This window comes from Meleagris gallopavo, chromosome Z, assembly GCF_905368555.1.
Source record: "Meleagris gallopavo chromosome Z, MGAL_WU_HG_1.1, whole genome shotgun sequence".
NCBI lineage: Eukaryota > Metazoa > Chordata > Aves > Galliformes > Phasianidae > Meleagris > Meleagris gallopavo.
This window is the reverse complement of record NC_139435.1, coordinates 66796812-66810994: the sequence shown is the minus strand read 5'-3', so window position 1 is coordinate 66810994 and position 14183 is coordinate 66796812. Positions and strand designations below refer to the sequence as shown.

Sequence of the window (14183 nt, the reverse complement as noted above, 5' to 3'; positions counted from 1 at the left end):
GGGGGGGGAGGGGAAGAACAGTTTAAAAATCAAGCAAAGGAAAAAATAAATCCAAAGCATACTATACAAACATAAAATACAACTACACATTTTAGTTATTTTTACACCTTGAAGTTCTACCAGCCAGTTCGGAAGCTGATGTTTCATTCAGATTTGGAAGAGCAATACTTCTGGTGTGAAACTCCAGCTACTGCCCAGCTTCATTTCTTTATTTCACTGTAGTACCAAAGGGACAACAACAGTCACAGGCAAGCCATGACATAACTTAAGACATTTAGGCAATCAGTCACAATGTAAGAATGTACCTGAGCTAGGGCTGCTCTCACATGAACATATGAGGCCACCTCATGGACTGTAGGGCTGTTTCCACATGCCTGGACTGCTGGCTAAGAGAGGCAAATGTCCAGGGTGTTTTTGCTCCAAAGGAAGATATCATGGCAGTATTCAATCTGGAGGGAGAAATGAGAGAGGTATGTACTCTCAGAAAAAAAATCTGCTATCTAATATATCAGGATAGTTTTTCTATGTGTGTTTAACAGTATGATCAAGGAGAAAAAAAAAGAAAAAAAAAGAACAAATGGGAGCTCGTGTTTGATTCCCTCATCTGTTTTCTGTCATATAATTCACAAGTGGCCCTTAAAGCCACTTCTTTTCTGTCTGCTGTGTATATATATAATGTGGAAAGTCTCCAGGAATGTGCTTATTGTATACAGCTTCAGTTTTTGACAAACTGTCACTTCCTGCAAAAAGAAAAATACATCTATATCAACTTTTATTTGGAAAATTGCTCAACTCCTCTGAATGTGTCAGAAACAGAAGTAATGAAACTGAGATTGGATAATTTCTTTGCCTTTTGCAAATCCAAAATTCTCTCTGAGTGAAAACATAAGACTCAACATCTGCAAGGCAAAGACATCATCCCTCTGTACTTACGAGCAAGACAGAAGTAGCTCTTTTGGGTTTTTTTTTTTTGCAAGTCTTCTCATATTGACCACTAGGACACCAGCAACAGTTGTGGTTACAGCACAGCATATTGGACATAGCTGTCCCAACGCCAAGCAAGTCAAATAATTAGCTCCAAGAGGCAGCTTACAAAGCTGCAAGGCTTGGAGGGAAAGAAAATACTTGTAATAATTCTTCCACCAAAATCAGTCATGCATGATTGCAAAGAGTTGCAACAAAGAAAATCATCTTCCACAACTACGTGACATGATCTAGCATTTTAAACACTTTTAAGATACAAAAGTTCAGTCATTCTAGACTTTTGCAGACAGCATCAAAATTTAGTCTGGAGGATTTTTCCTTATGGCTGCTCCTGGTCACAGCAGAACTTGTTTCTCAAGCTGAGCAATGTATCTTTAAACAAACCACTATCTTTTAAACTAGTGAAAACAGGGGTATTGCAAGCAGTATAGAACCCATGGTTGCCAAAGTGAACACTGCAGATGTGCTATACGCAACATCTAAGTTTATAAACAGATCTGTATGTAACACTGTGCTTTACCTATTCAGGATTCCGTGTTCTAACGCAAGACTTCTCCTTTACAGGGAACTGAAGAAAACTGTACAGTCATCATAATGAATATTTTAACAGTCTTTGTTCAAGAAGTACTTACAGGGCTCTCAAATGTTTTAATAGGAAACGTGTATGTATGCCCTTTTCACTTTGGTGTGGACACTGGAGAATATGAAGGCTAGATATCTCAGCTATCAAATAATGATCCAAGGATGAATATCCTTATAAAATCTAATTATAATGGACTTTCAGAGATCAGATTTTTGCTCCTGTTAGCTAGTTGAAGGTAAGTGAATTAAAAAAAAAACAAAACTTTTTTTCTTGTACTTGTTAGAAAATCCCATTTGTTTTATGAAATCAGGAATCTTGATGAATACTCTAGACAGAGGCTTCTGGGAACCAAATACGTTAACTTTAGATAAAATATCAAATATTATGTTTTGAATCATGAGCTTTGTATATTATTCTAGTTGTGATGTATTGAAGATACAGTATGTATAACAATCAGCATTGTAGTGAGAAATGCACAGAACTCCAGACTAGTATTTTTCCTTTCAGTTATGGATTTCAATCTCCAAATTCAACATCAGAACTGTTCAGCAACCAATTAGAGCTTCATTATAATCTTAAAAATTACATAATTATTTACAATCCAGTAAAAGACATTTTGGAGCATTTCCCTTAAAATTTGTACCCTCAGAAAATTTGTTTTGCATCAGTCCAGTTAAACAGTAACAGTAGTGTCAGGCAAGGCGTAATGTAAATCCAGAATGAAATGCAAATTGATACAACCTCATGGAATCTTCATAGACCATCAAAGAAATCTGTCCACACAGAATAAATCACTTCAATATTTGTCATCCCTACCACTCATTCTGTGTGGCACCTACTTGCCCGATACTACTGAATCAGCAGCAGTCATAAGGAAGCACAAAACTGTGCTTACTGGTGGATTTCAGAGCACCAGTTGCTCATGAGATTCCTCTGAATTCATTGCGACATGTTCATATATGTAAGAAAGATTCTGGTTTATCAGAAGATTTCATGTTGGTGGTGTGCCAGCACACAAGCTTGTTTCTCCTGGAATTTTCTGCACGTGGTGAAGCAGAAAAACCTCACATCTGCATTGAGGTTGTGGCTAACTGAAGTATCCCCAGTGACACAATTGGATGTGACATCCAGATGAGATACTTAAAATACTTATCACCCCCTTATGCCCTCTTTTGGGTCAATTTGCTCCAGAATTCTTAGCCGTTTGGAGGTTGTGTCTGAGCAGAATGTAGCTCAGGTGCACAGAAGTAAGTAGTGCTCCTTCTAACCCTTCTCATCCTGAAGCAAAGAAAGCACAGAATTACAGAGTATTCAGAGAAAGCACCATAATATTAATGTGATTATCATGGATGGCACATTTCTACCGGACATATTAAGAGGAACTACTTTAACATGGCACTGCTCTATCAACTGGAATAATGTTTGCATGCTATTTTCATAGAAGATACCTCTTAATATAATTTCAGATCCTTGGTTGGTTTTTGTTTCGCCAAATGTCATTTTCAGGAAGGCTTGCATTTTACTTCTAGGTGTGTAGTAGTTACAGATTGGAAGAGGGAAAAGGAAGTGGAAAGGAAAAGGGAAGGGAAAGGGAAGTGGAAAGGAGAAGGGAAAGAGAAAGAGAAGGGGAATGAGAAGAAGAGGAAAGGAAAAGGAAGGAGAAGGGAAAAGGAAAAGAGTAAGGGGACGAGACTTAACAATCACATATATAACAAGGAATTCTAATGATAATGACTAGATATTTGTTCAGTGTTTTTCCACTGGGCAAAAGCCACTAAGATTTTCTGAAATAATCAGATAAACTAATTAGAATATGAATTATTAAACATAAACTAATCACATGACATAACTTACAGTGCAAAAAATTAAAATGTTACTGTTACTTTACATCACTTTGAATGATCTCTTCCACATACACAATTATTTTTTGGACTGTTTGCTTCAAACTTGTCTCTGAGATGTTCATTCATCAAGAAAATACCTCTCTGTTATTTCAAGACATTAAACATCTACCCAAAGAGCTTCTAAGAGTGCTCTCTTTTAAGAATCTGAAACATTTAGGACCCATCCTCAGCCTGGCAAACGATGATAGATGTACTGCAGCTGTAAGTAGCCTAGCAAAGAGGCCTGTTTGACATACAGACATTCCTCAAGATTTTCATTTTACTGTCAGTGATGCTCAGTCCTTGTTCAGGATGTATAACTATCATTCCCTTTTTTTTTTCCCTTCGTGTCTTGGTAAAAATACTTTTATTTATACCTATGAGTTCTACTTTGTTGTTTGTTTTTTTTCCCCTCAATTCTCTTCCTTGTCCCACTGGGATAACAGCTGTGTGGTGCTTAACTGCCTGCTGGGTTAAACCAAAACAGCAGGAAAGATGCTCCAGCCCTTATTATTATTTTCTTTTTTGCAACAGGCTCAGGTACCAAAAGGATAAAATCATAGAAAAAGCTTAGGATATACTGGCAGCGTACCTTGAGGCAGTGATGTTCCTTGAAATCAGATACTTCCAGTCTCACGTTGTATATGGCCAACTGTGAGTAGATACTCTCCAGGAAAGCAACAAAGCAATGTTCTCCTTGCTGAAATGCATAACAGCAGACCTTGCTGCCTAGGGAGCTTTTGTAGTCCAAGGTGTGGTATCACCTTATTAATCCAGAAGGGTAATAAAATCTCTGTGCTTTGCAGATATTGGAGATCTGCAACACATTTTGAGTAGCATAATAAAATGACTCTCTTCAGGATTTAGATACCAAGCTGTAATTCTCCATGCTGCCAGTGCCCTCCTCACCATGTTTGCACACAATCAATTAGCATCTGGCATAGGGGATTCACATCTGCCAAACCAAAGTGCATGGGAGTGAGGAGCTGGTAGTAGTGGGGGCTGAAGGATCTGCCCCATGTCAGACTTCAGCATGGCTTTTGACATTGTCTCCCATGTCATTCTTGTAAGTAAGCTGAGGAAGCACTGGAGAGAGGAGTAGACAGGAAGATGGATTGAGATCTAGCTAATTGGCAGAACTTGGTGTGTTGTGATTAGTAGCACTGAATCTAGCTGAAGGCCTGTATCTAGCAGTGTTCCCCAGGAGTCAGCGTTGTTCAGTGTCTTCATCAATGACCTGGATGAAGGAATAGAATGCACCTTCAGCAAGTTTTCTAATGATATGAAGCTGACACACCGGAAGGCTGTGCTGCCATTCAGCAAGTCCTGGTCAGGCTGGAGAATGGGAGCAAGTGGAGATTTATGAGGTTCAATAAGGGCAAGTGTAGATTGCTACACCCGGGGAGGAATAATCATGCATCACTACAAGTTAGGGATATCCTGCTGGAAGGGTGCTCTAGGGATTTAGGGGGCCTAATGGATGGCCATGAGTCAGCAATATGCCCTTAAAGCCAAGTCAGCCAGTGGTGTCCTGGGATGCATTAAAAGAGAATGGCCAGCAAAGTGAGGGAGATGATCCTCCCTATTCACTCTGCCCTGGGGCATGGTACATGGACTATCATGCCCAATTCTAGTCTCCCCAGTTCAAGACAGGGAACTTCTAGAGTCCAGCAGGTTACAAAGATGGTTAGAGGCCTGCAGCACCACCCTTATGAGGAAAGGCTGAGACCAGGGACTGTTCAGCCTGGAGAAGAATGAGGGGGAGATCTTACCAGTGCTTATAAATACCAGATGGGTGGGAGCCAAGAGTATGGGCCAGGCCTCTTCTCAGTGATGCTTAGTGACAGAACAAAGGGCAGTGGGTGCAAATTGGAACATTTTAAGTTCCATCTCAAATGAGGAAAACCTTATTTATGTGGAAGGCAACAGAACACTGGAACTGCCAGATCGCTGGACATTGGCTGCCCAGAGGAGTTGTGGAGTCTCCTTCTCTTGAGATATTCAAAGCCCACCTGGATGTTTTCCTACAGAGCCTACTGTAGGGAACCTTCTTTAACAGGGGGTTGGAGTAGATCTCCAGAGATCCCTTCTAGCTTCTACAGTTCTGTGATTCTGTGACTGTTCCTGAAGCACTGTGCCTTGTGGGAAAGATCCATGTGGGAGAAGAGAAACAGAGTGAGGAAGAAGCAACAACAGAGACAAAAAATCATTACAGACTGACTGCAGCCACCCTCCACCACCACTTGCACTGCTCAGGAAGAAGCAAAAGCATCAAGAATGAAGTTGCACCTAGGAAGGGAGAATAGGGGGAGAAAATGAATATATGTTTTTGTTTCTCACCATCCTACTCTAATTTTAACTGAAAGTAAATTAAATTAAATTAATTAAATTAATCGTTTGACAGTAATCACAAGTGATCTCCTTGTGTCCATTTCTACCTTGTGTCCATTTTCTATCCTATTTTTTCCCTGTCCTGGCAAGGGTGGGATGTGAGAGTGGCTGTATGGACATTTGGAGGCCAGCCAGGAAAGCAGTTTCTGGGATTGGCACAGAGAACTCGTGCTGTGCTCAGACCCAGAGACCCTGACCCTGCCCAGCCCCACGCCTTATATACACAGACAGCACAACGACCAGGAGGGCAAGCTGGGGACAGGCTGAAAGCAGTGAGCTTGGGAGAAACTGCCAGTGTTGCACAATAACAGGATGTGAGTTGGCAGACATAGAAACATGAGAAGGATACATGGAGAAAAAAAAATCCCATGGGAGTAGTCTGACATCAGAAGAGGTAGCACAGAGAAGCTGTTGAACATTCAAAACTAGACAGATCCTGAAGAATGTGATCAAAAGTGTTCCTGCTTTCAGTGAGAGTTGGAAGCTGATAATCTTCCAGCCTGGAGTACCCATCTCAGCACAAATGGATTTACATTCTTTTTTTTTTTTTTTTTAAACAAAATCTCTTATTGCTTTATTAAGATATTCACATAACTCATGTTACTGGAAGTGTTGCTCAGTATGTAAGTGGAAATAGCTTACTGCTTTTCCACAGAGATCAACTTAAACCACACAGATCAAAATGATAGTACAATTTAGCCTGATTCATTTTTTATGAACTAAGCAACCTTCCCCTGTAACAAGAGCAATCCCCATAAAGTGTATTCACTGTCTTTTGGTTTATGATTTTTTTTTTAAACACAGCTTTGAAGTATTCTGTGGATGTATATTATATATAGGATGGCTTTACAAAATTCAAGCTTCCAAAGAGACCTTAAAAGATCATCAAGCTCCTATATTCCTATTCTTACTTGACACAAAAGTGCATAAACGTTCAATGGGTTTAAACATTTCCCAGACACTTTTAAACACGCACACACAGAAAAACACCTGATGCTTTGTTCTTATAGGAGAAAAACATAATTAGAAACAAATTCACAATTTTAAGGATTGTTCAGCATAAAATATGCTACATGTTTTTTTCAAGGGACTCAAACCAACAAGATCTGTTGACAAGTCTCTTTGGCAGTCTTAGTATCAGTGGTGGTCTCTCTGGATGTCCTAGTAAGGAAGTCCTAGGGGACGACAGTTGACCAGAAGGTGCTGCTTGTGCTTCCTGACTGTGACTAACTACAGTTTCCGTGTTACCACTTGCTGTATCAGCTAGGTCAAGACTTTGATCAGCTTTTTCTGTTTCTTCCACAAGCTCACCTCCAGCATTTCTAACATCACCATCTAAGTCCCTTCCTCTGGTAGGAATACTGTATTTTTTCACTTCTCCACTAGTTTCCTTACTTACTCTGTAAACATCTTCACATCCTGTAATCCCCAGAAAAGAAGATGGAGACTCACATTCCCTCTCATTCAAGTGAGTTGTGCCAGTCCAAGTAACACTGCTATCACATTCAGTACTTTCTGGCTCCTTGCTACTATCACTATCAATTGTAATAACCACTGGAGAAGAATGTGTTGAGTTACTCATGTGATGTTTTCGATGTTTCCTCTTATGCTTCTTCTTTTTCTTCTTAGCATGCTTCATTGTGTCTGTCACTTTGCCTTCGTAGACTATTTCCACACTTGGACTTCTCATCTTTTTCTTCTTTTTCTTATGCTTTGTCTCGTTACTTGCTCGATTGTCTGAAAGGCTGTCTTCATTTTTGCAGCAGTCATGAAACTTTGAGAAAGTTTTCTTGGGGTCCTTTTCTCTCTCCAGACTAGTGCTCTCCTTCACTGCATTCTCCAAGTGTCGAGTTTTGTACTTCCTCTTTCCACCAGGCTTTTCACTTTTCAATCTGTCTGTCCCTCCAGAAGGGGTCCTTGACCTGGTGCTTGATCGACTCCTTGATCTGCATCGTTCATAATAGTAGTAATGTCTCTCATGTAATCCCCTCTGGCTATGTGCGTCTGTTCTTTCAGTAAAAGATTGTATCCTGAATTCTGGACTAGCAGATTGCCTTGAATAGTGAGCCTTAGACTGAGTCCTCCTCCTGCAGAAGGAGCCATCTCCAACTGTCTTTCGACTATAAAAGGCATAACCCCACTGGTATCTACTTTGGTAATTGTCTCTTCTGTAGTAATAATCACTGTCTCTGCTCCTTGACCTCCTTTTGCCATGGCCTTTGCTACGTGATCGTGATCTGCTTACCTCTCTGGATGTAGTGCTCTCACGACTAAGGGAGCCCCTCTGGCTTTTTAGGGAGAGGCTCGTGTCACAAGTTCTTGATCTCCTCCTGCTTCTTTTGCTCCTATGTTCACTACCATCTCTGCTTCTTGATCGTTTCTTTTTAGACTGGCATTTGCTAGGATGATCCCTCCTAGACCGATGTCCATGACTGTCACGACAGTTCTGTGAATAAGTCTGAGGACTTCTGGTGTTTCTCTTTCTGGACAATTGGTGACTGTAAGGAGAACAAACAGTGTCCGTTTCTGGAGACAGGCTCCTGTCTGAGTCCAGTGGAGACAGATCTTTTACTTTACCTTTGTTCTTACTATAAGGAGAGCAAATGGTGTCTGTCTCTGGAGACAGGCTCCTGATCGAATCCAGCGGAGATAAATTTTTTACTTTACTTTTATTTTTTCTATAGTGAGAAGAAATGCTGTCTGCCTCTGGAAATGGACTCCAGACTGAGTGGTGTGGAGAAAGATCTTTATCTTTGTTCTTCTCATCAGCCTTTGACTCTGTCTTCTCAGCTGCAGAGGACAAGGAGCTCCTACAACTACTTGCATTCTCCTTGCACAGGGGGGAGCAAGGTGATGAAGCCCTGCTTGGTTCACTGTCACTCCAGCTGCGACCCTGGATTGACTGCTCTTTCTTCACATCTTCCCTCTTCTCCTCCCTGATAGACTCCTCAGAGTCTGAGGACAGCTCAACCAGTTCTGGTGTCCTCTCAGCTAATGGTTTAACATACCCAACAATAACACAATTGTCTGATGAAGAGTCACTCTCACTGGAGTCAATACCAGCCTGTAACTGAGGATGCAGTGCGGTTCCTTTCCTAGCAGAATCCTCATCAGAACTTTCTGACATCTCTAGAGGAGATGCTACAGTGGCACGAACCTCTTCTGAAATAGAATACGAAGGCCCTGGAGTTTCATCATCCCAGGGAGCCTGACCAACCCCAGACATGGATGAACTGTGTTCTGGCCCTTGAGGATCTGCCTCATCTGGAGAGATTGTAATAATTGATGAGTCTGAGCGGCTTCCTTCATCATACGATGGCGCGGGACAGTCATAATTGGCATGCTGATCATATGCCTCTAGGTTAAAAGGACATCGGGCAAAACTGATGAATTCATGTAGGAAGTGTTCAGTCCGATTCAATAAGAATGGCTTTAAATCATCAGCAAAAGCCTGGCTTTCCAGATCATACCTGGTCACATTACTCATGATGATATGTTGCACAATATTAACTAAAGAACCATGGGCACCAAACAGGACTGTAAGCTCTCGCTTCAGCCAGGGAACCAACCTGTGTAGGCAGGCAGGGTTGTGGCGGAAAAACTCTGCGGAAATGTCTCGATAGCGGCCACCGTCCTGAATGCTACGAACACGCACGCCAGTGCGGTACAGGGCTCTGCGGAAGTTTATCATGTCCTCCTCCTGGATCTGCCGCAGAGATCTGCCCTCTGCACTAGCCTGCCTACGTGAGGCTAGCCTTCTTATCATCTGCTGAATCTCTCCATCTCTCTGCTGCACAGGTTGGCTTGACAACCCTTCAAACAAAATCCCGTTATCTGGAGGGGACAGTGTCCTTCGAGAAGAGGAACTGCCTCGATGGTAAGAGGAAGTGCGGCGTTCCCTCGTTAAGGTGGTACGGTAACGAAATCTCCGGCCATCAGGGCTGGCAAAAGAACCATTTTCTGAAGGTCTGAGTATGTATTCCTTAAAATCATCTTCAGCACGAACTGTATGAAAAATAGAAAAGAAAGGCTGTTTGCAGAGTGGGCATTCTGCTTTGTTTTTTGACCATTCCTGGACACAACGGAAACAGAATCTGTGCAAGCAACGATCTAGATAGGCAACGTTGTCAAATCTGTCCAAGCAAATGGGGCACTTAGAGTCAGGAGAGGCATCTGTTGGCATGGTCTGGTGCACCTTGTTGCTAGCCTTTGGCAAAAAGCTGCTGTCTTCTGAAAACTCCTTGGCTGCATTAGTTGTGTTCTACAAAAGAAAGAGACAAAAAGATCACTATCTTCCTGAGAGAAAGAAGCATTTAAATCTATACACAGAAACATACAACAGTCACCCAATAAGGCTGAAAACACCAGCACTAGTTCTGAGAGAATGCCAAACAGAGAAGCAGCACAACTTAACAGCTTTGCTTGCTTCTCTTCACATTAAAATCAGGTTTTCCAGTGCTGCAAGATTTAAACGGAGCCTAAATGATGCTGGTGGATGTAACACCAACAAACTATAAGTCTATCTTCCCCCCACTCCCCAGTTCGTTAAGTTTAGGATTCACACAGAATCCTCCAAAGCACACTTCCAAAAAAAAACAGCACTTAGATATGAAAGATCATAGAATCATAGAATCACAAGGTTGGAAAAGACCTATGAGATCATCTAGTCCAGTTGTCTTCCCATTACCCCTGCTACCACAGGCTACTAAACCGTATCTCGCACCTCTTTGTCCAGACGCCTCTTGAACACTGCCAGGAACGGCGACTCTACCACCTCTTCTGGGCAGGTCACTCTAGTGCCTGACCACTCTCTGAGAAAAAAAGTTTTTCCTCATGTCTTACCTAAACCTCCTCTGGTACAACTTGTGGCCATTTCCCTGGGTCCTGTCCGTTACCTGGGAGAAGAGGCCAAACCCCTCCTCATCACAGCCTCCCTTCAGGAAGTTGTAGAGTGCAATGAGGTCTCCCCTGAGCCTCCTTTTCTCCAGACTAAACAATCCCAGCTCCCTCAGCTGCTCCTCATAAGACTTGTGCTCCAGACCCCTCACCAGTTTCGTTGCTCTTCTCTGGACACGCTCCAGGGCCTCCACATCTTTCCTGTAGTGAGGGGCCCAAAACTGAACACAATACTCGAGGTGCGGCCTCACCAGTGCTGAGTAGAGGGGGATGATCACCTCCCTGCTCCTGCTGGCTACACTATTTCTAATGGAGGCCAGGATCCCGTTGGCCCTCTTGGCCACCCGGACACACTGTCGGCTCATGTTCAGCCAAGCATCAACAAGCACCCCCAGGTCTCTTTCTTCTTCACAATCATCCAGCCACTCATCTCCAAGCCTATAATGCTGCTTGGGGCTATTGCAGCCAAAGTGCAGGACCCGACACTTGGCCTTGTTGAACCTCATCCCATCCATCTCAGCCCAGTGACTGAGCTTATCTAGATCCCTCTGTAAGGCCTCCCTACCCTCAGGCAGATCCACACCACCTCCCAACTTGGTGTCATCTGCAAACTTACTGAGGGTACACTCAATCCCCTCATCTAGGTCGTCAATAAATATATTAAACAAGATGGGCCCCAGTACTGAGCCCTGGGAGACACCACTTGTAATGGGTCTCCACCTGGACTTCATTAACCACTACCCGTTAGGCACGGCCCTCTAGCCAGTTCCTTATCCAAAGAAGAGTATATCTGTCCAGACCACAGGCAGCCAGCTTCCCCAGAAGAAGCCTGTGAGAGACCGTGTCAAAGGCTTTGCTGAAGTCTAGGTAGACTACATCAACAGCCCTTCCCTCATCCACCAGACTGGTCACCCAGTCATAGAAGGAGATGAGGTTGGTCAAGCATGACCTGCCCTTCATGAACCCATGCTGGCTGGGCCTGATCCCCTGGACACCATGCACATGCCATGCGATCTCACCTGAGATGATTTGCTCCATTACTTTCTCCAATATTGAGATCAGGCTAACAGGCCTATAGCTCCCCGGTTCCTCCTTATGGCCCTTCTTGAAGATGGGAGTCACATCAGCAAGCCTCCAATCCTCCAGGACCTCTCCAGTTAACCAGAAGCGCTAATAGATGGCCAAGAGGGGCTTGGCAGTCACCCTCGCCAGTTCTCTCAGCACCCGAGGGTGTAGCCCATCTGGTCCCATGGACTTGTGACAGTCTAGATGGAGGAGAGGCTCTCTGACTGTCTCCACCTGGATCGCTGGGGGTATATTCTGAGTTGGGTCCCGGACTTCCAGATCAGGGCATAAAATGCCCAGCGGATGACTGGTCTGGCTATTAAAGGCAGTTGTAAAGAAGGCATTGAGGACCTCAGCCTTCTCCTTGTCCTCAGTGGCCACATTCCCTGCTGCATCAAGTATAGGATGAGAAATACCCTTGGTCCTTCTTTTGCCATTGATATATTTATAAAAGGATTTTTATTGTCTTTTACTGCAGTGGTCAACCGGAATTCAAATTGGGCTTTTGTCTTCCTAACTTCCTCCCTGCATACCTTAGCTACTCCCTTGTAATCCCCCCAAGTAGCCTGCCCCTTCTTCCAGAGGACATGGACTCTCTTTTTCTCCCTGAGTCTCAACAATAGTCCCCGGCTCATCCACACCGCTCGTCTTCCCCTATGGCTTGCCTTACGGAACTCAGGGACAGCCTGTTTTTGCCCTTTAAGATTTCCGTCTTGAGGAGCGTCCAGGCTTCCTGGAGCCCAGAATGATGGGGGAAAGATGGGAGAAGTTACTGTTATCTTTTGAAAAAAAAAAAAAAAAAAAAAAAAGGTTCTGTTTGCATTTAGCTGGTCAAACAGTGCTAAATGCAAACTAAATGCTAAATGAGTGCACCTTGTACAGCTTGCTGGACCAGAAGACTGGTCTAGGAACACACTGAACCGCTCTCGCTCGGATGATATCGCAGCCGGGCGTTACTCCCGCACCCACCAATAGACCCACAACCGCTTTGTTCCGCCAGGCCGTCGGCGGCACCGAGCAATAAATCCGCCTATTCTATGTAGGGGACCAGCGCTGCCCTCGGACGCCGCGAACGGCTGCAGACAAGAGCCCGCGCTGCTTCCATGGCAGTCCCCTTCCCGCTGGCCGCGACCGCCACTGGCAGCCGCGGGCCCGCAGCGGTCCCCGCACGGATACGCTCCGCCACACGGGTCCGCCCCGAACCTCCCGCCGGGCCGACAACCGCGCTCACCTCTGCCGAGCCCTCGCTCCGAGCCCGAGTCCGGCCCGATGGCGTCTTCAGCCCGTGCCGAGGCCGGCCGCAAACGCTGCCGGGCCCGTCCCGCCGCTCCTCCCCCGCGGGATGGCGGCGGCGGCGAGCGGCCTTCGCCACACCTCGCAGCTGCTCCGACATCGTCGGCGGAAGTGGCGTTGCCACGGGAACGATTGCCTCCGGCCCCGCCGCCGGCCGGGCGGCGCCGTACTGACGTCAGCGGAACCGGTCGAAGGTTTCATACGTCACTTCCGCTCTACGCGGCTGCGCTGTACCGCTGTATGGAAGCGGCGGGCGGACTGGGTTTCGGCCGGCTGCCCGCCATGGACCCGCAGGGACGGCGGGATCCGCGCCCGCTCTACCGCCTGGTGCGTGGAGGCTGAGGGGTGCCGGGAGGGGCGGCTTGAGGCTGCTGCTAACCTTTGGCCTCCTAGGTGCTGGCCGCTGTGGTGTTGCTTTCCTGGGGCTACGTCCTGTACGGGGCGCGGGAGGCGGCGCGGCGGCAGCTGCAGAGCGAGCTGGCGGTGCCTCGGCTGCCATAGGCGGAGCGGGAGGACGGCGGCATGGTTTCCGAGGGAGCCGTCGGAGGACGGGAGGAAATGCGCGGCCAACTGGGCGAATAAAGGCTGAGCTGCTTTCGTGAAAAAACGACAAACTTCAAAAAAAGTCCGCTCTTTATTGATCTGTTACATCGTGTGTCGGGGAGGGAGAGGCAGGCAGAGAGAGTGAGGCTGCAGTCAGCAGGCAGCCTTCCACAGCGCCTGTGTATAGAACTGTGCAAACATACATTAGTTTGAGTTGGAAGGGACCATTAAAGGCCATCTAGTCAACTCCCCTGCAATGAACAGGGACAGCTACAGCCCCATCAGGGTGCCAGAGCTGGGTTTCGCCTGGCCTTGAGTGTCTTCAAGGATGGGGCATCTAGCATCTCTCTGGGCAACCTGTGCCAGTGCCTCCCCACCCTTTTTGTAAATACTTTTTCCTTATATCTAGTCTATGTCTACCCTCTTTTAATTTAAAGCTATTTTTGCTTTTCCTCTCGAAGCAGGCACTGCCTGAAAGTCTGTCACCTTCTGTATCCCATTCGGATTCTAAAAGGCCACTCTCAGGTCTCCCTGATGCCTTCTCC

General features: G+C 45.3%; 1 protein-coding gene across 1 annotated transcript; it reads right to left on the bottom strand.

The window, feature by feature from the left end:
- Positions 1 to 755: 755 nt before the first annotated feature.
- On the bottom strand, positions 756 to 13273 carry LOC104915307 (TOP1 binding arginine/serine rich protein, E3 ubiquitin ligase). The gene is made up of 2 exons (XM_085213037.1): positions 13034 to 13273; positions 756 to 10102 (listed from the first exon to the last, which is right to left on the bottom strand). Exons 1-2 carry the CDS (start codon positions 13193 to 13195, stop codon positions 6911 to 6913), a joined length of 3354 nt encoding a protein of 1117 aa, XP_085069163.1. The 5' UTR covers positions 13196 to 13273; the 3' UTR covers positions 756 to 6910.
- Positions 13274 to 14183: the final 910 nt, after the last annotated feature.